The 22,810-nt window shown below is 43.0% G+C and overlaps 1 protein-coding gene across 1 annotated transcript in view; it reads left to right on the forward strand.

Annotated features, from left to right (window-relative positions):
* The window catches only part of GAK (cyclin G associated kinase), a 1,786,158-nt gene that overhangs the window by 176,049 nt on the left and 1,587,299 nt on the right, over positions 1-22,810 (forward strand). The window contains exon 3 of the mRNA XM_078676333.1: positions 4,600-4,659. Within this exon, the coding sequence (XP_078532459.1) occupies positions 4,600-4,659 (60 nt within the window). The remainder of the gene's footprint in view (positions 1-4,599; positions 4,660-22,810) is intronic.

The raw sequence follows: 22,810 nt of genomic DNA on the forward strand, positions 1-22,810 counted from the left end.
GTCCCCTCTGCTTTCAGGTACTCTTCATCCTCGATCCGCCCTTGGATCCAACCGGACACTTCTCTCCTGGTCGCCTGCAGCATCTTTCTCCAAGGCTCCATAGGAATCAGCGCCGAAACCCGACACACTTTGACACCTATGCACCCGCTTCTTGTGGGTGAGGTAACGCGAGTATCTCGGTACTCCTGTGGGTATTGACTGAGCTAGTGTCCTAGTTTCAAGTAGCTTTTCCCTAGTCCATCCGGAAGTGTCCGAAAAGAACTAGTTTCCATTTCTTTCGTTCCCATTCTAACTCTATGGTAACTCGCGTGTGTGTAAAGACACTGCACGCGCATCCCGTGGGCCTCCTGCTCTTTATCCTTTGGTAGTACAGTGTAGCCCCAGCGATTCTTCAGGCCCTAGGCCTTTCCTTTGTTCGTGACGTGGTTCTTATACCATTATTTTAGTATATGGTTCGAAGTGCCCCTAGGGCATTACTGTATTTTGTGCAACTTATTGTATGCTTATGAAGTATCTTGTTTGTTATGTGCTTGTGCCTCTGACCTCATAAAGAGTTCAGAGGATTAATTTAGTAATAAATACATATATATTTTATCTATATCCTGTGTAGTGTCCTTTCATTTGGTATTAAAGGGATTGCATATGGTAAAACAGCTGGCTTCACATGCCCTCTTGAGTTTAGCCTAAGACTGCTTTGTCCATGCTACCACTAGGATAGCTGGTCTATAAGGTTGACTTTACAACCATCACCATAAGGGTTGTTTGGACTGATACAGGGTGCCCACCAGAATAGTGGACATCACATATCAGGCCTACTTCTCACAGGCCATATAATGCAGCCATTTCGTCAACCACAAAGAGGGCCCTGCAATCCTTCGCTAAAGAGCAAAGCACCAGGTCTGGGAATGTTTTGAAACACCATCAAATTTTCATTGGATCTTGTTGTATACACCCCAGGAAACACAGGATTAATCTTAATAAATGATTTCTGGGAGCTGCTGTTCTCCCTGCAGCACTTTTGTGACATGTTGGTGGTGCCCCTGACCAGATTGTGGCACCTAAAGTAGAAAAAACATGCATATTAGACCATAAAGGGCCTTATGAGGCGCTCCTGGCTGGGACTTGTAAATAATAAATTAGCCCCCTCAGCTAATCGGAAGGCTTAAACTTTTAGATTTGTGGGCAACAGTCCAGAAATCTATACATTTTAGGCCTTATTTCTCAAACATTCCTGAACAGAATCACCACAAATGACAAAAAGCACACTGTTTAGCTAAAGATGTAGCTTTCTGCCAGGTTTGGTGTAATTCTGTTCAGCCGTTTTGGGCGGTAGCACTGTTCCAAATGCCCGTGAATATTGCATGGGGGAATTGCGCTTTAGGACTTACTCTTTTTTCTTGGTCCCAGCTTTACGGCTCACCCTGAACTTATTCTGGAAACAGCTCAGGTGGATGAACTTTAAAAAAAATATATTTTTTCGGAGTTTCATGAAGATTTAGCAAAACCAAAAATATTTTTCTTATGGTAACTAGGTCCTAACTATAACTTTACAGTGGTGACTGCAGTGTCAAGCTGGTAGTTTGGAAAGAAATCTACAATAAGCTATATGCATTATTGCAAAATGACCTCCCTCTAATACTACAGTACTTTTAATTCGGTAGCCCGAATGATGTAGATCAGTGGTTCGCAAGGCCTACTCAGGGGATCCACAACTGTTTTACTGAAGTAAATAATACTGAAATTAAGATATTAAAATTAATAAAGTGTATATATAGAAAAAGAAGCAAAATTTAAAATGGAAAAAACGGTTTCTACATTTGATTGAGTGAAACAAAAAATATTTCAATATTTGAGCATCTGTTTTGAGGTTCAAATCGTAGAAATTGCTTACGCCGGGTGTCCCCAGCTTCCAAATTGACTCATTGGGGGTCCCCAGATTCTAGTATTGCTTCAGGAAGGGAGGGACACACACAAGTAAACATTTTAATCACTGCTTATGCAGCTAATGCTCAAATAAACTTGGGCTTTGCTCTCTAGATCTAATGATTTGCAAAAAAAAAATTAGTATAGAAATCTGAAAGTACACACCTACCAACCACAGAGAAAAAGTATGTAGGAACAGATCAGTGCATTGGAGTGGAAAATGAGGTTTGTGAAAGCAGAGGCTGCTCCTGTAAGTTCAAGATTTTTGGGAACCATGGCCAAGGCTCTTTGAGCTTGAGCGACCTGGGAGTGCATGCACTTAAGGATCGAGATGGCCTGATTACAGGGGATGCGCTAAGGTGTGATGTGTACCAAGAGACTGAAAGGCCTGTCCTGGTGTGTGCCACTTGCTTTCTTCGCCTTTTCCCTCCTCCTCACCACCCATATATCCCTGTGATGAAATATTGGATACATGTAAAGCTATGGTAAAGTTTGTGTAAAAAATGTTATGGACTGATCCAGGTGACCATGTCATTGTTGGTTAATTGTAGACATAAGAATAACTACTAGCTCTGCTAATTTGTAAAGTTTACCTTCAAATGCCCTTCTAAAAACACTGTGTACATTTCCACGTAAACCATTCTCATGTACCATCTAAATCTCATCTAGACCATCCATACAACCACATTGAAACTAATGCTAAAGCAAATCTCTGCTCCCCGATCTCAGTGCAGAACCTTTCATCCATCCAGTCAAAGTTTGAAATAGCTTAATATTATTTCCAGTCGTCACCTTGTGGATAAGGGGGTATGCTTTGATAATAGGATTCACCTACTGCCGGATTAAGACAACCTTGACTATAGTCATTCAAAAGTGATGGCAACTTTGAAGAAAATGGCTAATTACGAATGTTCCTTTCTGCGCAGGGGTTTGAGGCTCACTAAATTACCATGATAATTACATTACTTTAAGGATAAATGTGTTAATGATCATGTGGTATATGGAGTCACGGGGGTGATCTAGGACCTCAACCTGAGTTGGAGTGAGAACTGTCTGATATTGTAGACTCATTTTTCGAGCTGCCTGATTAAATGAGGCCATCCATCACTTTGGACTCATGTCCAATTGCCGTATGAATGAGTAGCCTTGAACTCTCTGCATCAGCATGGTTTTTAGTTGGTTCTGTTGTGTATTCAAGGTCGGTGGACGCCATGATGTCCCCTCAGGGAGTTCAGTCCTTCATTGACTCCTTGAATCAGTCCACTACATTGTTAATTCAGCGACATTGACTTGGTGCCATCCGGTATCTCAATCCTGGCCCGGAATATCAGTATATACTTTGGTCCCATCTGGCGCAGCTTCTGTTTAATAAGTTGGAATGAGTTTAACTTATGCAGTACTGTGGCTGTATAATTCGAAACAAAGGAGCACTTTCTCAGACCCTCCTTCCCCGTGGGTATTGCTAGGGTATCTATTCTACGTGAAGGAATCTGCGGCTAGTAGTCTCTATCAGATGTACGAGTTACTTACCTTCGGTAACTAAGTATCTGGTAGAGACAATTCTAGCCGCAGATTGCTTCACGGCCCTCCCTTCCTCCTCGTTCTGCGAGGACCCTTGGGTTGGTATCGGCACTCGCCTCCTGGCGGGGGGCTGTGTCTCCTGTGAGGGCATTCTTTCGCTCTTGGCGGGTTGCTCCGTCTTGTTGCTGTTCCTTCCTCCTCTTGGTTGTCTGGAGGATGGAGTTATAGTGCTCCTGTGCCCCGCTACTCTGGCTACTCCAGGTTTTGGGGGTGTTTGCCTTCAATCTCTACCCTCCCCTGTCTTCCTCTTGCTGCTAGGGGTCCCTGCCCCTCTGCTGTCCTCTGTGTTGAGGTCATCTGGCCATGATATGCCCTTGTACCTTGGGGGATGGTTGGCCTCTGTGCTGGGATGGCTTGGAGGGTTGTTGTTGTTGTTCCTGTCCCTTTTGGGGCTGGCTCCCCTTCCCTATTTCCGGGTGGGAATTGTAGGCCTGCTACAGGTGTTATGACTTTACATATGCTCCCTGTCTCCGGGGGTGGGGGGAAAAGCGGTTTACATACTGGCAGGGTGACTGCTCAGGGCTCTGCTCTGTTCTTAATTCCGCCCCTGCTTGGTTACTGCAGGGTTGCACTGCTCCTTATGGTGTTGCTTGTCTCCATTCCTTGTTTCTACTCTTGCGCACACCGTTCCCATGCTCCCATAGTTTTTGTCTGGTGGCTCCGCGTTGTGGTGCGGAAAAGTTCTCTGAAGAAAACTGACGTAGGCGCGCCGGGGTGGGGCTTATGTGACCTCGCTGACATCACGTGCGCGGACGACGCCTGGGTGGAGTCGCTTGATGTCGCCCCGCCTCCAAAGCGCAGGGACGCTGTGGCAAAAAAGTTTCCGGATCCAGGCTCACGCCTAGGGATAATTCTACGTGAAGGAATCTGTGGCTAGAATAGTCTCTACCAGATACATCGTTACCGAAGGTAAGTAACTCGTATGTTTGTAAGACATTTATTCGATGACTGGCTTGCTTTAATTAGAAAATGTTCATTGTTTGTTTGGATCAGTCGGTTATGGTAAAATAGTTCCTTTGATGGCTTTTTGTGGATCTCAGTACTGAAGTCTGTCCTCATTTTGCTTTATAAATAATTTTTTTTTACCTAACACAGAGATTACTTTCAAATGAAGAAGAAAAGAACAAGGCTATTATCCAAGAAGTCTGCTTCATGGTATCCTTTGTGGTGATCTGAACAAAATAACGCTAAAGTTGTGGTTTTAAATGTTCCTTTTAGAAGTTGCATTTCCACCGTAATCCCTGCCCCCTGATTTGTGTTTTTGGATCATTAGAGAAGCAATTTAGCTTGGGTACACATTGCTGATACGGGCCGAATTTTTCTGGACGACATTTTAAAAAATGTTGCATGGGTTGTAGTGATGTAATATTTCAAGCACCGTGAGACCTATGTACTTCATTTTGGTGCCAAAACATAGGTTTTTTTAAGTCGTGTATTCTTATAGAGACAGAAAATAACTCCTCAGAGGAGCTCTTCCACCATTTTCCAAACAAGAGACGTATATAGAAATTCAACATAATTGTTTTTAATTCTTTTATGTATATACCAAACAATGTTTATTGTCTGATTATGGAAAAAAAATGTTTAGTACTCCTGTTTTAGACACATTTTCATAGTTCACTTAATTTGTTTCTGCAATTGCTCGTGGTACATTTGCAGAATATTGTCAATTTGAGAAGAGCAAATTGACAGGGACATCTTTTTGTAACTCAGATTATGTAAGTACATGCATGTGGAAGGTCTGTGGGTAGAGGCTTTGAAAATGTCATAGGTTTTAGCACCCCATCAATATCTTCCCTACCAAATTCACGCAGACCTTTCTCTACATATGCCTGATCCAAACATTTACATATCTTCTGATCAAGTAGAATGCTCTTTTAATATGTCCATGCGCAGAGTATGATATCGATGGGAGTTCTCTTGAACTAACTGTACTGAAGATCATTAAATGTGTGGCCGTCCAAACTCGTTTTCCACACACACAGACTGTATTTTTCTACGTCTTTAAAGTCACATTCTTCTTCTCTCGTTTTATAAACTTCATAGGTCTAGCAGTTCCAAGATATGTTCCAGTTTTGCTCAGTGTCATCACCTGTAAGAATATGTGTCGCTATAAGAACTCTTGTCATCTCTGGGTCAAGTTTTTTTGTAGAGAATATGAAGTGGGATTAATTTTCTTTTCTTACCTGTTATGTACCGTATCCATAACTCTGACAATCCTTGACTTATGAGCATTGCAACAAATCTAAGTAGCACAATATCTGAGGAGAGGAGTTGGCCTAACGGCTAGGGCGGTCCACCTCAAATCTGGGGAACCAGTTTCGAGTCTCGACAATAACTCTGAACATCCTGTAATTCTGGGCAAATCACTTAATCTCCCTGAGCCTAACAAAAAAATTAACGTGTCCTCATGTAACGCAACTCGTGCTTGCGTAAAGCGCTCTGATACCGGATAACTTCGGGTCAAGTTTGCGCTATATAAAACTCTGAAAATATATATATATATATATCTGTGTCATTTGACAACACAGTGGCTCGATTGGAACCATTTCGAACGTGTGGCACAATATGAATGTCAGCTTCCTCCAATTTGCTGGTAAGTTGTTGAAGAATATGGCGCATACTTTTTGAATATATCGCTGCAGGCACCAACTCCTCATTGACAATCATTCCACTTGCAATTTTGGGAAATTCAGTGTTTACTGAAGGATCAGCAACATTTTGGGGAGTTAATATCTCCAAGTTCATCTTGTTCAATGTTGACCAGAATGTATCAAGTTGCACAGGTATAGGTGTCATATTTTTAATGCAGGCAAGGTCAATTCTTCAACTTGTAGGCATTCATCTTATTCTCCCACATTCTTTGACAGATAGTTCGAGATAACTGTCAGACAAAGTACAGTTCTTGAAAAGATGCACACTGACTTTGATTAATGTAGAAGAGTCTGAACGACCTGGCCAAGGTTTTGAATGGATGAAATTTTGACCATTCGCAGTTGTGACATATATCTACAATAACAGCAGTTTTCAATGAGGACACTTTGTCAAATTGAAATTCTTCAGGTGAAAGGTTTTTCGAGCAAACATTGCAAATGGAGAGGACTTCATAGTAAACTAGCTGCCACTGAGCAACATATTCACTTTTATGTGTCTGACTAACAATTCCCTTAGAGTTTTTCTGTGATCTCTGGATAGTCTGTTCCAGTTTCATATCTGGAGCCACAACATTGAACCTTCCCTCTCTTTCACCACAAAATGTCTCTGGATTAATTTTCTGTATGAATGAATGAATACATTTATTGTATCAATTAATACAATTTTTACAAAGAAATCGAGTGAAAATATCTCCTCCCACACACTTTCTCCATTCTAAGTAATACATAAATAACAGATCTAATAATCATGATTAAAACATTAACAAGACGGATCTAATAGTCCCAGCACTTAAACAATGTGCAACGGATAAAAGAGATTTAAACCATATATATTAAAACCGTAATCTGATTCTAGTCCGTTACTGAGACTTTGCCTAAAAGTTCTTTCACCTGGTGTACAAATTTCACTAATCTGGCCAGTTCCATTGGAATATCCAAATTGAAAAGAAGTTTCATAGCATCTGTGCAAGTACATGTGCCATATTTTAAAAACAGAGGTTTCAATAAAGTGCAACGTGTGTGAATCAAACAGTGACATATGCAAACCAAGTGAACCATCGATTCCTCATACTGGTGACAGTCTACAAGTAGTTACTCCCTCTAATGTTTTCCAGCGAGTATTGATATCTTTTATTGGCAATACCATAAGTCTCACTGATGAGATTCGCTTTAAAATTGTCTGATTCGACACTGGAGCAAGATGGAGTCAGTGTGAGCCCGTGTTCACGGCCGCCACGCCAGTCACCGGACACCGAGGTGATCGGCTAGCTGGTCTGCGCACGCATCAGTGATGCTGGGATCTCAGGTGCACAGAATTTCGGCAGCCTCGAGACAGCGGAGAACGCCGCGGGACCCGCTCGGAGCCACGGTGCTGCTTAGGGCATTTTTCAAGGCGGCGGAGTGGAATTGCAGGAGAGAGGATTGCCCCGTGGACTTGCTTGCTTTCTCAGCGGCTGAATCGGAACTTTCTCCATTACACGCGGCTTGCGTGCACGAGGGAAGCGAGAGACAGGCACCCTGTGAGCGTTTGGATAAGCGTGTGGAGAAGTGCAGTGCTGAGCTGCAATCATTGTATGTTCAAAATCCGAGCGCTCTGCTCTTGGCGGCTACGGCATTGACAATTGTATACGGACTCTGGGGGCATTGTGGAGATTTGGAGAGACTCAGCATTGACGAGTGCAGTAGCTGGAAAAAAATGAGCCATTGCGGAGCTAAGAAAGGACTAAAAGCAAAGACACCCCTCACAGGGAAGGACCCCTCTACAGGAGATGACATCGGCAAGACCAAGCCTAAGCAGGTCAGTGGGACAAAAAAAAAACATTGGGCAGACAGGGGCAGGGGCTCTCAGTAAAGACAGTAAAGACGCTGGTCTGATACACCCCCTCCCAGCTAAGATTTTTTTGGTCGCTAAAAACCAGGCTGCTATCGCTAAAAACAGCACAGGAAAATCACAATGTTCTAGTATAGCTGATGCCTCTTTTCAGCAGGACAGTACTAGCGGCAACAGCAGTCAAACCCCATCCGGCAGTTTGGACGCTGTTAATGCCCCCCCCCTGTCTACTAGTCAATTCAGCAGAGCCTTCTCTCTCTTTGCATGCTCCAACTGAAGAACATCACCACACGCTTGACTCTTCTAGGCCCCCAAACCCTCTTTTAACCCCACTTCCCACTGAGGTTGAACAGCTGGATTCGGATGAAAAAAATTCCGGCAATGCTGAATACACGTCCTTTGAGAATCTCAACGCCAGGGACCTGCCTACAGGGACGGAAGTGGCTATCCGGAACCTGGAAGCTCCCCTTGGCACCACTGCCCCTTGGACCCCAGAAATCGGCCATGAGGATTTCTATTCGGTTTCGGACAGTACCCCATACTCATCAGGGGAGGGGGAGACAAAAGATGAAGACAATACTAACAGTGCTAGTGAAGGGGAAAGTGAGGTCTCCCGTGATAATCCTGGCACGGTTGTCCGCCCTAAAAAATCGAGGAACAAGATCAAGCGGAGAAGTCAGCTCAAATGGGACTATTCGGACTCGCAGATGTCCTATCAACTAGAAGAAGATGAACCAACCCAACCACAGTCACAGTGGCGTAGCCCAAGAAAGCTACAAGCCAAGACAAATGAGACAACGGAGCTCTCACTTATCGCCATACTCACCTCGATTAAAGACTTCCAAGAGGAGGTGAGAGTTGAAAACCGGACAGCCAAGAACGCAGCAAAGAAACTACAGAGCGGTCTCAGACGGCTGAATAAAGCTTGTACAGACCTCAGTGAGCGAGTGGGCATGGTCGAGGCTAGGACGGAACACCTGGAGACCGAAGCAGTGGCAGCCAAACAGGCCACTGAATCCAATTCTGCTTGCCTTACAGATTTTATGGCGAAAATGGAAGAACAAGAAAATCGCCAACGCCGGAATAACCTTCGCCTGCTTGGAATTCCGGAAGGGAAGGAGGGGGAAGACCCCAGCCAGTTCATAGTCAAGCTACTGCAAGATTCTTTTCCAGAGCACTCCGACTGGGATTGGAAACGCGAAGTGCAGCGAGCTCACCGTTTTCCCTTTTTTCTGAAACGGCAATATAACAACGGCAGTGTAACTGAAGGGCAGCCTCGGGTTTTCCTTGTATATTTTGGCAACTTCCTCCTGAGACAGCTGGTGTATGACAAGGCTCGTCCCAACTCCAAAAAAGGGGATCATGGAATCACCTTCTTCTCTAAACCAGATTTTTGCCATCAGACTGTGGAGCGTAGATGGCATCTGCGGCAACTGATCTCTCTCTTACAACAGCTAGGCGCTGAGGTGTATCTTATGAACCCGGCCAGGCTGAAGGTTATCCTGTATGGTACTACTAAGGTCTTCACATCCGAAATTAAAGCCAGAGAGTACTTGGAAGAAATTTAACTCAAGAAAGGACATAAAGAGACATAATGACTGACTGGTTATTCTGATGGTCTCTTTTTGATAATTATGGGGGGAAAGAAACCATTGACAGACGCAGTCCTCTCTGTGTATGTATATACCGTTCTGGGAAAACTCATGTCCTCCTTTTCCATTCTCTCCTTTTCTTGAAACTTTGACCCGCTGATAAGGGACGGGTGGGGGGGGGAAGGGAATAAGGGGAAGATTGTAAAATGAAAATTACTTGCGCACTTACTCATTTAACTTGAGCATCTGATTAAAACACGGAGGACACGAAAGGCTGGTCTAATGGCCGATCACATGACTACAGACATGTATTCTTACTCTTTCGGCGACTGGCGTGGCCAGTGGCCGTGGCTCATGATTGACCTCCATCATTCAGGCTTGGCCTGATTGCTCACACAAGGGGGAGGGTGGGGCGGGCTGGTGGGGAGGGGTGGGCAGGGACACAGGAGGTATACACAGGTGCTAAATACATATACACACGAACCTCTATGGTTCGCTTTGTTTCACTCTTACAAATTTTTTCATGGACTTCAAACAGGCATAGCTATATTCTTTAGATGGCTAGGCTAGACCCACTACGAATCGTCTCAGTCAACGACTGCGGCCTGAATGATGCGTCGAAGAGACAAAAGGTTGCCATGGGCTTGCGAACACTTGGGGGGAATATTATATGCCTACAGGAAACCCATATAGAACAGTCCCAAAAACATCTACTAAATACTTTAGTATATAAAGTAGTGGGTGTTACCACACAAGGAGCCAAAACAAAGAGAGTGGGAATTCTAACTGACAGACGACTCACTATCAGTAATCCACGAACCAAATCAGATTCACTAGGGAGGTGGGCCATTACCCAGATTCAACTCCCTAATAATTTCTCCTTCACCCTTTGCTCATTGTACGGGAGCAATGCTGATGACCCTGGGGTCATCAACCAGGTTTCCGGTGAATTAGTACACTGGCCCACCCCGATAGTGCTATGTGGGGACTTTAACATACACCTATCTAGCGATTGGACTACTAATACAACCTGGAAATATAAAGGAAGGAAGCCCTTAGTCTTTCAAGCCATATCCAACTTTATCCAGACTCATGGATTGATAGATAGTTGGGCGTAAAAGCCCTTTGCAACCCGGGTATACTTTCTACTCGGCCCCGCACCAAGTGCTGGTAAGACTGGACTACTTTTTTTATTTCTGCATCATTGGCCACCAGCTTTACTATAGATGCTGCACCCCGCTTATGTCCGACCATAATCCTCTAATTTTCACTATAAAGGAGTTTGGGCAACCTAGAGAGGCTTCTAGATGGAGCTTTGAGAAAGCTTTATTGTATGACTCTAGTTATGTTAACCACATGCAAGGATGGATTCAGGAATTCCTGGAGATAAGTATTGGTTCCGCCTCCCAAATGACAGTCTGGGACACCCCAAAGGCAGGGATTAGAGGCGAGACCCTCAGGTTTTCCGTCCAGAAAAATAAAGCAGAAAAAAACCAGGTCAGGGACCTTCAAGAAAAATTAGGAAATATAGAAAGGAAACTAACTCAAGCAATCCATGCAGGACTAGACTGTCAGCCAGTCCAGCAAGAAGCAGTTTTGGCCAAGGCTGAAATAGGGGCGGTGTTTATGGAAAAAATCGCGGCTAAGTGGGCAGCGGCAAGGGAAAAGATCTATGAGTGCAGTGATAACATTGGGCACCATTTAGCTGTTAGGACGAGACAACAAGCTACCACCAGTGAAATTCATACAATTAGACTTTCCTCAGGTACAGAGGTTACTGATCCTAGCCTTATCCGGCATGGGTTCCAGGAGTACTATGCCAAACTATATAAGGAAGAAAACTGCATCACGACTGAAGTCTTAGACAGGGAGATCTCTAGCTATCTTAGTGAGATCGAACTAAGCCAGCTCAGCGTAGAAGATAGCCAGCTCTTGGACCTTACCCCTACATGGGAAGAAATCCTGGACGCCCTCACTAGTCTCCCCGACGGGAAGGCTTCGGGCCCTGACGGCATACCTGCCGAATTCTTTAAAACCTTTGCCAATCAAATCAAGGTCATATTTACAGCATTAATCACATCCATCTTTAACGGAGCCTCTCCCCCAGCCTCCTGGTCCAGTGCTAGAATTTCCATCTTTCCAAAAAAGGATAAATCTCCACTAGATATGAGTTCTTACAGACCAATAACTCTCATTAACTGCGACTCTAAAATATTCTCTAAGGTACTAGCCTCCAGAATGTCCCGAGTAGTAGAATCCCTTGTCTCAGAGTGGCAGCACGGTTTCATACCCAAGAAGGGGACCACTGAGCATGTCAGGAGAGTTATTACTCTGTTTGACACTGCCCAAGTGGCCGGAGACCCGATGTCACTTATATTACTCGACGCCGAAAAGGCCTTTGATCGGGTCTCATGGCGATTCCTCTGGAGGGTAATGGGTAGAATGGGGTTCGGGGGCAGGCTTATGCAGGCGATGCAGGCACTTTATTGTAATCCAACTGCTAGTGTCACCATAAATGGACAGCTTACGGAGCCCTTTAAAATCTCACGAGGCACCAGGCAGGGCTGCCCCTGCTCACCGCTACTGTTCGCCCTCTATTTAGACCCCCTCATCAAGCAGATAGAAAAAAAACATAACATCTCTCCTGCGATATATTTCCAAAATAATTGTAAAATCTTGGCGTATGCTGACGACCTCGCCATTACATCTCCAGATCCTGCCAACTCTATACTGGCACTGGAAGGCGAGGCCCACACGTTTGTGAGATTATGTGGTTATGCTCTTAACAAGAATAAGACTCAGATCCTAGTAAACAATAAAATCACTTGGACTGACGCCAGAGTGGTGCCTAAGGCCAAATACCTGGGCGTACTGGTCTCATCCAGGCTGGAGGAAATAGTCACAGCCAATTTGGCTCCCCTTGCTGTTTAGACAAAGAAGGCATTAAAACAAACTGATAATGTACACCTAACACTGATTGGCAGGTGTAATGTCATCAAAATGACTTATTTTCCTAAGTTACTGTACTTCTTTCGCTGCATACCCCTTGAGTTCAGCAAAAAAGACCTTCTTAAATTTCAGCAAATTTTTACCCAATTTATCTGGGCGTATGCTCAGCCCAGACTCACATTAAAACATCTCACGTTGCCGAAAGAAAGAGGGGGCTGGGCTTTTCCCAACATCACCTTATACTACTGGGCGGCAGTCCTACAATATAGTTCAGAGCTATTAAGAGAAGTCATCTACGGATCTAGTCCGTCTTTACCCTCACCCTTCCGGTCCTTACTAGGGGACCAACACTGGGGCTGCTTAATTCGTGAAACAACTTATGGATACTACAATCGAGTAAAATTTAAGACACTAATGAATTCCTATAAAGTTTTTCGTCATGTCCGGAGAATCCGTGGAATTGGCAGATATAACTTCTACTCCCCTATAACCAACAATAACAATTTACCGGCTATTTTGAGCTTATCCTACTTGTTGGAGTGGCATAGAGCTGGGATAGTAAAACTAGGGGACCTCATAACATCTAGGGGGATTGAATCTTTTTTGACTTTACAAACCATATTCAAATTAAAGAGCCAAGATCTATTTAAATACATGGCCATTTATGACTATCTTTCTAGGAAAGTGGAAGGAGTTACTGGGTTCGCTGAGGTTGAACTTATTAATGCTCCCCGCAACATCACCAACCCTCGTATTGGAAGTATCTATCAAATATTAAATAAACAAAACCCAGACGATTTAGAATTTATTTCTACTAAATGGCACACTAAACTTGATTCACCTCAAAGCTTTTTCTACAATTCTTTGCGTTTATCACAACAAATCCTAATTTCGGCCAAATTACACGCACAACATTTTAAAACTATATTTTTCCTTTATATGACACCTAGTAAAATTATCAAGTGGGGATCTGTGAGAGGAACACTATGCCCACGTTGTTCTGAGGTAGGGGTCGATTCGATACATATATTTGCAACATGCCCAATACTTGACTCCACCCTACTCAGAATACAGAACCTACTTCATGAAATAACAAACCAACCAATCCGCTTAAACCCCACGACCATTCTTCTGGGAACACAACCTGACTCTCCAAGAATAAAGGAGGAGGGGCTGATCTTCATTGCAATGGCAGTATGGAGGATCTGCGTCTCCTCCAGATGGCTAGATTCTGGGTCTCCCTCTTTTGCACAATGGTTGGCAAGACTAGCTGCCACATACCATCTAGACAAATCTGTGTACACCAAGAAAGGACGAAGGAAAAGGAAGATTGGGCTTGAGGTTTGGGGGGCATTCTCCAAATGGATTGAGCAACAAGGGCAGGGGGACCAAGAGACGCAGTTGGGTCCCAAGAAACCTATAACATCTTCTATTAATTAGATATACTCTTCTCTTTATCACATTCTCTACTGAAGTTTCTTTTTTTCTTTGGTACCCGTGTCATTGGCTCTATTGGTTGAGAGGGGTGGGGGGAGGGCGGGGGGGGGTCTTGAGTACTCTATCCTTCTTTGTTTGTCACTTGATATTGTTCTTTGAAAAATCAATAAAAAAATTAAAAAATTTAAATTTAAATTGTCTTCTAAAAGGCAGCATCAAGGTATGGCTGCCTCAATCGATCATGGTAGGAGCTAGCTAATAGCCTAATGTTACTACTGGAGGATTCCAGTTCCTTCATGTCATCTTCCTTGGATAATAGTCTGACTTGTTTTTCCAGGTTGGTGAATAAAATCCTGCCATTAGTCACATTAAGGTGTAGTTCAGGGCAGCCAGTCAGGAGGCCGTTGTGCCATGAATTATTGCCTTTCATAAAAATGTCTTTCAGACTTGCTTTCATTGTGTGTGGCAGTGCCGCACAGACTCCTCGATAGTACCGAACAATCAATGCTCTTAACTTTGTTTAGCCCAAATTCAAGTTGTACCATAGCATTTCGGGCGTGGGATGGAATCTGAAAGATCTACTGGAATGCTCGGCATGATGTTAATTAATGCCGTGGGTAATGCTAGTTGGCTGTATGTGATTGAGGGGCGTACCGTAGCTCTTATAACCTTTCTGATGGGCTCGGTTGTCAGGCTGCTTAGTTTGGAATTCAGTTTACATAGGGCATACGTCACTGTTTTAGCTTTTGATTCAATAGATGCAATGTGTGCTGTGGACTTCCCATTACTCAGAATCCAACCCCCCAAATAATTATATTGGGTGGTTGTTACTATTTTCTTGTTGCCCATTCTCCATTGTTGATTGAGTTTGTTTGCATACTTCCTGAATATTACTACCTTGGTCTTTCCTGCGTTTGCTCTTAAATCATTTTCGTTGTTATAGGTGCCTAGTGCATCTAGTGTTCTTTGCATACCTGTTTTGGTATGATCCAATAGCACCATGTCATCTGCATATTGCATTAAAAATAGTCTAGTTGACCCAATTTTGGGGGGGCAACAGATTGGCTTTAGATATTATTTTGCCGAAGTCCGCAGTGTAAAGATTAAAAAGCAAAGGCACCAATACACTGCCTTGTTTTAACCCTCGGTCTGTGTAGATCTTTTTAGTTTATTTATTTATTTTTATTTATAAAGTTTTATATAGCGCGAACAAGATCCCGAAGGATATCAGAGCGCTTTACATTAGGATGGAAGGAAAGACATAATTGCAATATCTACATCAAGTAGGAGTAAAAACCGGAATGATCGCAGATTACAAGACAATTGCAACACAGAAGGTTATAATAATCAGGTGTAAAAGGGCAACGACGGTGGTCACAGTATGTGGTAAAGAAGAGCAGTATCAAATGATGGTACCATGGTAGTAGTATGTGTGTGCATATGTATGTGTGTGTATATATATATATATATATATATATATCAGCTCCCACCTCATCTTCTCTATTTAAATGGGAATTGGGGAATCTATATTTCACGGACTTTAATCACCATAACTTTTCTACATTTCAACTTGCTTTAGCCTTCAATCTTATCCTTCTTACCTTATACCACAAATATGGCGGATATGAACAGCTTAACTTATTGATTGTGAACCATCACCTATTTGATTATGGCTTTACCTTTTAGATTTCAGCTGTCACAAGCGATTTGCTAGCTCTTCTTCAGTGTTTAATCCATCTTGAGCTTTACTTTGTAGATCCACTATGTAGGTGGACTCCAATTTGCGTAACTTAAGGTGTATATATATGTGTGTGTGTGTGTATATATATATATATATATATATATATATATATATATATATATATATATATATATATATATATACACACACACACACTCTCACTCACACACACTCTCACACACACACACACTCTCACACACACTCTCACACTCTCACACACACTCACACTCACACACACACTCACACACACACACTCACGCACTCACACACTCACACTTTTTACAGGAAAATAAGCGCTCACTCAGGGGATATGTCCTCAAGCTATTGTTTATTCCAGTTACGCGTTTCGACTGCTCCACAGTCTTGATCACACACTGGATTGGTTACAAACAACACAATACATACATATGATATATATATATATATATATATATATATATATATATATATATATATATATTCACTGAAAAAAACATAGGTTTCACACCAGTTGTAGTTAGCTGAACATTTTACTGATACAAAACCATTGAAATTGCCACGTTATAGTTAGTTGGACTCACTATAACTCGCGTGCCCGCAATCCACTGCTGATGATGTCCCATATTACATCATTCATGACATGGTCAGTGACATCACTGGTGACATCACTGATGACATCTCAAATGACATCACTGATGACATCATCCAGTGTCTGTGTGTTTCTGTAAAGTTTAAATATGTTTTACATAATGAAGAATGAGTGGATGTATAAGTGTCTGGATGAAGGATTTAGTAGGTGCGTGACTGACTGTATGAGTGAGTGATTAAATGTGTCTTACTGAATGCGTGGGTTAGTGACTAAACTGTCTGAATGTGTGCATCATTATGTCTGTTGTTGTGTAAGCTGCTGCATGTGTTGATCAGTAGCTACATGAGTGGCTATATGGGTTATTGATTGGTTGCCCAAGTATTTGTATGTGCGGCTCAGTGTGTGTGTGGGTGGCTGGGAGGTGTGTGACTCTGTGCATAGAAGTGTGAGCAGTTGATTTACTTGGTGTATGGGTTCTAGAGTGCATTAGGAAACAGCTGTATGGGCGGTTGACTGTGTGCATGGCTGTGTTGAGTGAATGGATATCTCAGTGCTACATGTCCAAGTAAGTACATATGTAAAACACATTGCATGTGAGAGTTGGCATATATAAATGACTATACATGAGAGCCAGTGATTGTGTGAGTGGCTGTATGGATCAATGTGTACTTGTATCAGTGATTGTATAAGAGAGTAAGTATGTGTTAGTATATGTTTGTATAATTGAGGTGTTGTCTGTATAACTGTATAGATGAGGAAATGGGAGTGTGATTGATTCTTTGCATGACTGACTAGGTGCGTGAGTAACTCCATGGATGAGTGGCAGTGTGTGAGTGTCTGTATAGGTGTATGAGTGCATATGATAGTGTTGTATTGATGAGTGACTGGGGGGGAAAGCTACCACTTACCTGATAAGACGCCGCCACTGCCAGGAGTCATCTAAGGGCTGTAACTTACCTTTGAGGACGCCGCCACCGCCAAGAGTCATCCAAACGCTCCCAAACCGCGCAGCCGCTCCGGGACTACAATTCCCGGCTGCCTCAGCGGCCGCGTGCTCTGCTGACACCGCGCCAGCGCCAGGAGGCGCACAAAAGAAGAGCTGCGCCCGGCGAAGTGGGGGAAAGCTACCACTTACCTGATAAGACGCCGCCACTGCCAGGAGTCATCTAAGGGCTGTAACCTACCTTTGAGGACGCCGCCACCGCCAAGTGTCATCCAAACACTCCAAAACCGCGCCGCCGCTCCGGGACTACAATTCCTGGCTGCCTCAGCGGCCGCGCGCTCTGCTGACACCGCGCCAGCGCCAGGAGGCGCACAAAAGCAGAGCTGCGCCCAGCTTCGCGGGACGCGCGCGGGACGAGCCGGGCGTCTGTGCCGTCCGAGGCTGGGCTGGGCCGGAAACTCTGCCCAAGTCATCGCGGGATCGCCTGGTCATGTGAGCATAAATCTCCATTATACAACATATCGCATTTCATATATTAAGAACACTTGAGGCTGACTATAAAACAGTGTTTGTAGTTTCATTCCTTTCATGAGCAATGGCTCGTGAAACTAGAAGTAAGACTGCCGCTGGGGGGACAAAGTTGACAGGAACCCTCGATGACTTTATAGTTCGCACTAATACATTAATAGATCAGGGAATTGTGCTTATGGAGAGAAGGGTATCCCAGGACCTAGCTTTTGCAAAGAGGTCGTCTATGGGCCATATAGCTGAGGCCCGTAGCCCAGAAAATGCAGCAAGCAATATCACTCCTCTGCACACACTCGTAGAGGTTCATAATAACATGTCTACTCAACCGGCTCTCCAGGACTCTACTCTCAGTGACTCTCAACATTTGGCACCATCGGGGAACATTCTCATTACTACACAAATAGACTCCCAGGCGGAAAGTAGTAATAGTGAGTCACAAGGGAGAAGGGAGGGAGCAATCCCAAAGACTAGGCAGACTAAAAATAACACTACCACCTCTAAAAAGACAAAAGCGGCAACTGTACATAAATCTGGAGCCGATAATAGGAAACAGCAACTGAGAGGAGCATCCAAAGTGGACACAGGGAAAGAAGAGGTTGGCCCCAGGATAATGCCTTTGACTATTGATGATTCAATCTTAGACGATACTTTGGCTGATATATTTAATAACAGCATCACATCTAATAGCACAACCACCAGTATAGATAGGGAAGACCTGCTTATATCGACACTAAGAACTCTCATGAAATCTTTGCTGTCTCCTCTAGAAAATAAGCTTATGGCAATAGAAACACAATTAAATGCCCTCCATAAGAATATAGAATCCTTACGTCCGACCCAGACTAAAAAAGTAACCCATCTAACTCTGCCCGTAACTAAACCACAAACAACAAATAAGTCCTTAGCGGAAGCTAAAAAACCAGCTCCCAAAATACCTGTGTTAAACCCAGGCCCTCCAGTGACAAGTAAAAACCCGGTTAAATCTACTCCATCCACCGAGGCAATTGCAAATAAATCAGCAATCTTAAATGCCCCTACCCACAGTCCTGATAAACCGTCACAAGATAGGACTGAAAAACGTAGAGGGATCAATTTACCACCAGATGCATGCCCATATGTAGTTATCTTAACTGGGGTCCCTGGACTGGCTGCTCAGGCTACGGAATCATTTTGGACACTTAAAAATAAGGTACTTCACTGGTTAAATTCTAACCACCTTCTTCCACCATCCATAACCAGTGACATCTTAATGGTACAGAGGGTCCCTTGGGTGGGAAAAACCAAAAAGAGAACTCAAGGAGACTGTGTGGTGGTAACCTTTAAAGATCCTAGAACAGTGGAACATATCTGCTTGGCCGAAAAGAGAAATAATGGAGTCACAATTGTGGCAAGACCACTTTCTTTTTTCTACACGCCAGTTCAGTCAACAGACAACAGATGGAGTTGGATGAGGGGCACAAATTACCCCCGGGGAGGGTGGGGCCATGAAATGTTTGGGGAGCCAAATCAAAATACTTGGGGAGAAGGGTTAAATGATGGCTGGACTACAATACAGCGAAGGGGAGGGAGATTACATTATGGTGATCGATATAGACACACTGAATGGATGCGTCCACATCATGTTCCTTTTACTATCCCCTGCTTCAATCAGTTTAGCGAATTGGAGGCAGTGGATTGACAGCCAGAACAAAATGGGTCCCAACAGTCGTTTTCATCCCCATTTACTCCCAACAAGTTACTGGACTGGAGTGGAAATCAACTACCCCTTGACACGAACACAAGGAAAGGGATAGAAGGCTTCAAATGACTCCAAATGAACACACAAATGCGACTATTACTTCGTGGAGGGAGAATAAAAGACATAATGGAATAGACACTAGGACCAACGGAGAGCAAACCGACATAGTTACCAATACCACCAGAAATAACAAATTTGTAAATCTGGAAAGGGAACAAGATAATGGTGGCATGGACTTAAATAAAGATATATGTACATTGATGTTCTGGAATGTGGCAGGTTTGAAATCAAAAATTACCAATCCCTCATGGGATACTGTTACAAATGGCTTAGATATTATGGCCCTTCAAGAAACCTGGGCCATAGACCCCATACATTTTAATGGTTACAAAACATTTTGCACTCCTGCAGTTGGTGGCACATATGGGAGATCTAGGGGTGGCTTAATTACGTACATCTCGAATAATTTAAGGTACGAGAAGGTACGTTTTTATTCTAAATGTGATTTCTACCATAAATTAGTGATAGATACTAAAGTTGGTCTTTGTCTTGTAATTATAAATTTCTACAATAATATCCCAGGTAATATGCCTCGGGATGTTTTGAAATGGTTAGCTAACGATTTACAATGTGAATTAGACAGCAAGGAGAAGGAAGTAATGATTTTATGGGGGGGGTGATTTCAATTGTCCATTATGTACAAAAGGCCAAAAGGGCATTTGCGGCTTAATGTTAGAGCAGGATATTAACCTCTCTCATTTTAAACATACTCAAACTGGGGACTTATTGAATAAATTATTGTTTAATTACGATTTGGGTTTTGTGAATGAAATGACTCAGCAACCAACACCTTTTGTACCAACCTTTATTGGGAGGGGTGCATCGACTACCATTGACTTTACCCTCTGCTCAAATGGTTATGGGCAGAAGATAGGTAGCTTTAAAGTTTTGGACACACCGGTAAGTGACCACCTACCTCAAATACTTGAGATGGAGAACCTTTTCGTAGTACAAAGTAATGCTCATACCCCAGCGCAGGCCGCCCCAGATGTGGCACTGGGGAGGCAAAATGGGTATACCCTCAAGTGGAGTAAGGTGGTCCCGAAAGAATTTAAAAAAAAGTTAGTAAATACTTGTGCCGACAGCTTTAAAATCTGCCTGGGCGAAGACTCTGATGGTGAAAGCATAAGAGAGCATTTTAATATTATTGCATCCAGCATCAAAGAGAACTTGAAATTAGCGCCAAAGCAGGGGCCCAAGAATAGCATAAGATGGTTCGACAGGACCTGTACAAAGGCCCTAACAGAACTCAAACATGCAATACATAAGGTGCCCCGAGATATTGCTTAGATAAGAAACCTAAGGAAAAGTTACAACCAGGCACTAAAAGACAGGAAGAATGTGATTAAAAGGGTGGCTTGGGAAGAATTATGTGCAGCCTCACAAACTAAAGATACATCAGCTTTCTGGAGGGTGGTAAATGCACAACTGCCCTATGAAAACACTAAAGCTCGCATGGAAATTGCGATTAACGAGGAGGACTGGGTTGCACATTTTTCCACTCTTTATATGTCTATAGATGAGGTACAAGATACAGGTTCAAACTCACTAGATGTGTCAGGAGACGAGGTCTATAAATTGATTGTAACTTTACCCGAGGTTTTTACAAGTTTGGAAGCCACAAAAGGCAGTAAGGCGGCTGGTCCAGATGGGATCCCGGCAGATTTGTATAAGGCGAACAGCGAAATTTGGGGTCCGATGCTTGTTCAACTTTTTAATGCAGCGCTAGCAAAGGGACTTAGTCCATCTTGCTTCACATCAATCATTGTACCCTTCACATCAATCATTGTACCTATCTACAAGAAGGGAGATAGACAAAATTGTGCCTGTTATAGGCCAATATTCCTTCTTGACTCATCAATAAAGATCCTTGGTAGAGTTATACTAGCCAAATTACAAAACTGGGCAGAGGAGTTTGGGGTAATAAGCGACCTACAATTTGGATTCAAAAGGGCATAGGAACAACGGAGCAGGGTTTAAATCTATTCTTGATTCAACAGAAATACATTACGATAAAAAGGAGCGTCTGTATTTTACATTTCTCGATCTTACATCGGCTTTCGATTGTGTGTCTCACTCTAAATTATGGGACCTGATGTCAAGGCTGGGCGTAGAAAAATCTATAATTCAATTTTTAAGGGAGCTATATTCAGGAGCCACTGCCATTGTACGTTATGGAAAAGGGTGGGAATGCAGTAGGCCCTTTGGGATAGGGCGTGGTGTACGCCAGGGGTGCGTTCTGGCCCCCTTTCTATTCCTTATTTATATAAATGGCCTCGAAAGTTGTCTGCTGCAAGAGTGTGGGGATATGCCTAAGATTGGAAATAGATTTATCCCTGCACTGTTGTATGCAGATGACGCAGTTTTAATGGCTCGTACCCCCATGGCCCTGCAAAAACTGATAATATCTTTTAACCAGTTTATGCTCAGCTTGGACTTAAAAATAAATTGTAGTAAGACCTTTGCTATGAATTGTGGCACACGCGTCAGAAAGCAAATGAAAACGATGTATATAAACAACGCCCCTTTAGAAAGAACATCCACCTTCCCGTATCTTGGAATTTTGTTTCACGAGACAGGCACTTGGTCAAATGCGGTGAAGGCAAGAATGCTCCTATTCTCCAAGACAATCATGGCACTAAAAAGTTTCATAAGAAAACTAGGGAATAAACCGATCAGGGAAATTTTAACTATTTATAACGCAACGTGTGTATCGGTGGCATTGTATGGAGCAGGGCTCTGGGGCTATTCTAATATAAAATCACTTCAAATGGTTGAAAATACATTTTTACGGCATATCCTCTCAATACCAGAAAGTACAGCAACTTTTATTTGTCATGCTGAGCTGGGGGTGCCGTATATTACAGACATTATCAGAATACAGCCCATTCTTTTGTGGCACAGGGCCTGGACTGTAAATGAATGTGTTTTAAATCGCGCCATATTACATGATATGCTGAAACTTGGAAAAGTAAATGGACTTGAATGGCTAAACTACATCAGAACATTTCTGATGGAAATTGATTGCCCACAATACTATGAAGATCCATCTACTATGGCACATATTTCCAGAAAAACACTGAAAAAATTATGTATGGAGCATCTGAGTGAAAAAAGACTACTTGATGAAAATAATAAAAAGACTGTCTCTTCACATCAGTTAATTCTAACCGGTGATCAATTACAGCCATACCTAACCCTGCATATGCCTAATTTTGATAGATTCCTTTTAACACGTTTTAGATTTAATATTGTTTTTAGATTA

Source organism: Lissotriton helveticus, chromosome 2_1 (genome assembly GCF_964261635.1).
Source record: "Lissotriton helveticus chromosome 2_1, aLisHel1.1, whole genome shotgun sequence".
NCBI classification, from domain to species: domain Eukaryota; kingdom Metazoa; phylum Chordata; class Amphibia; order Caudata; family Salamandridae; genus Lissotriton; species Lissotriton helveticus.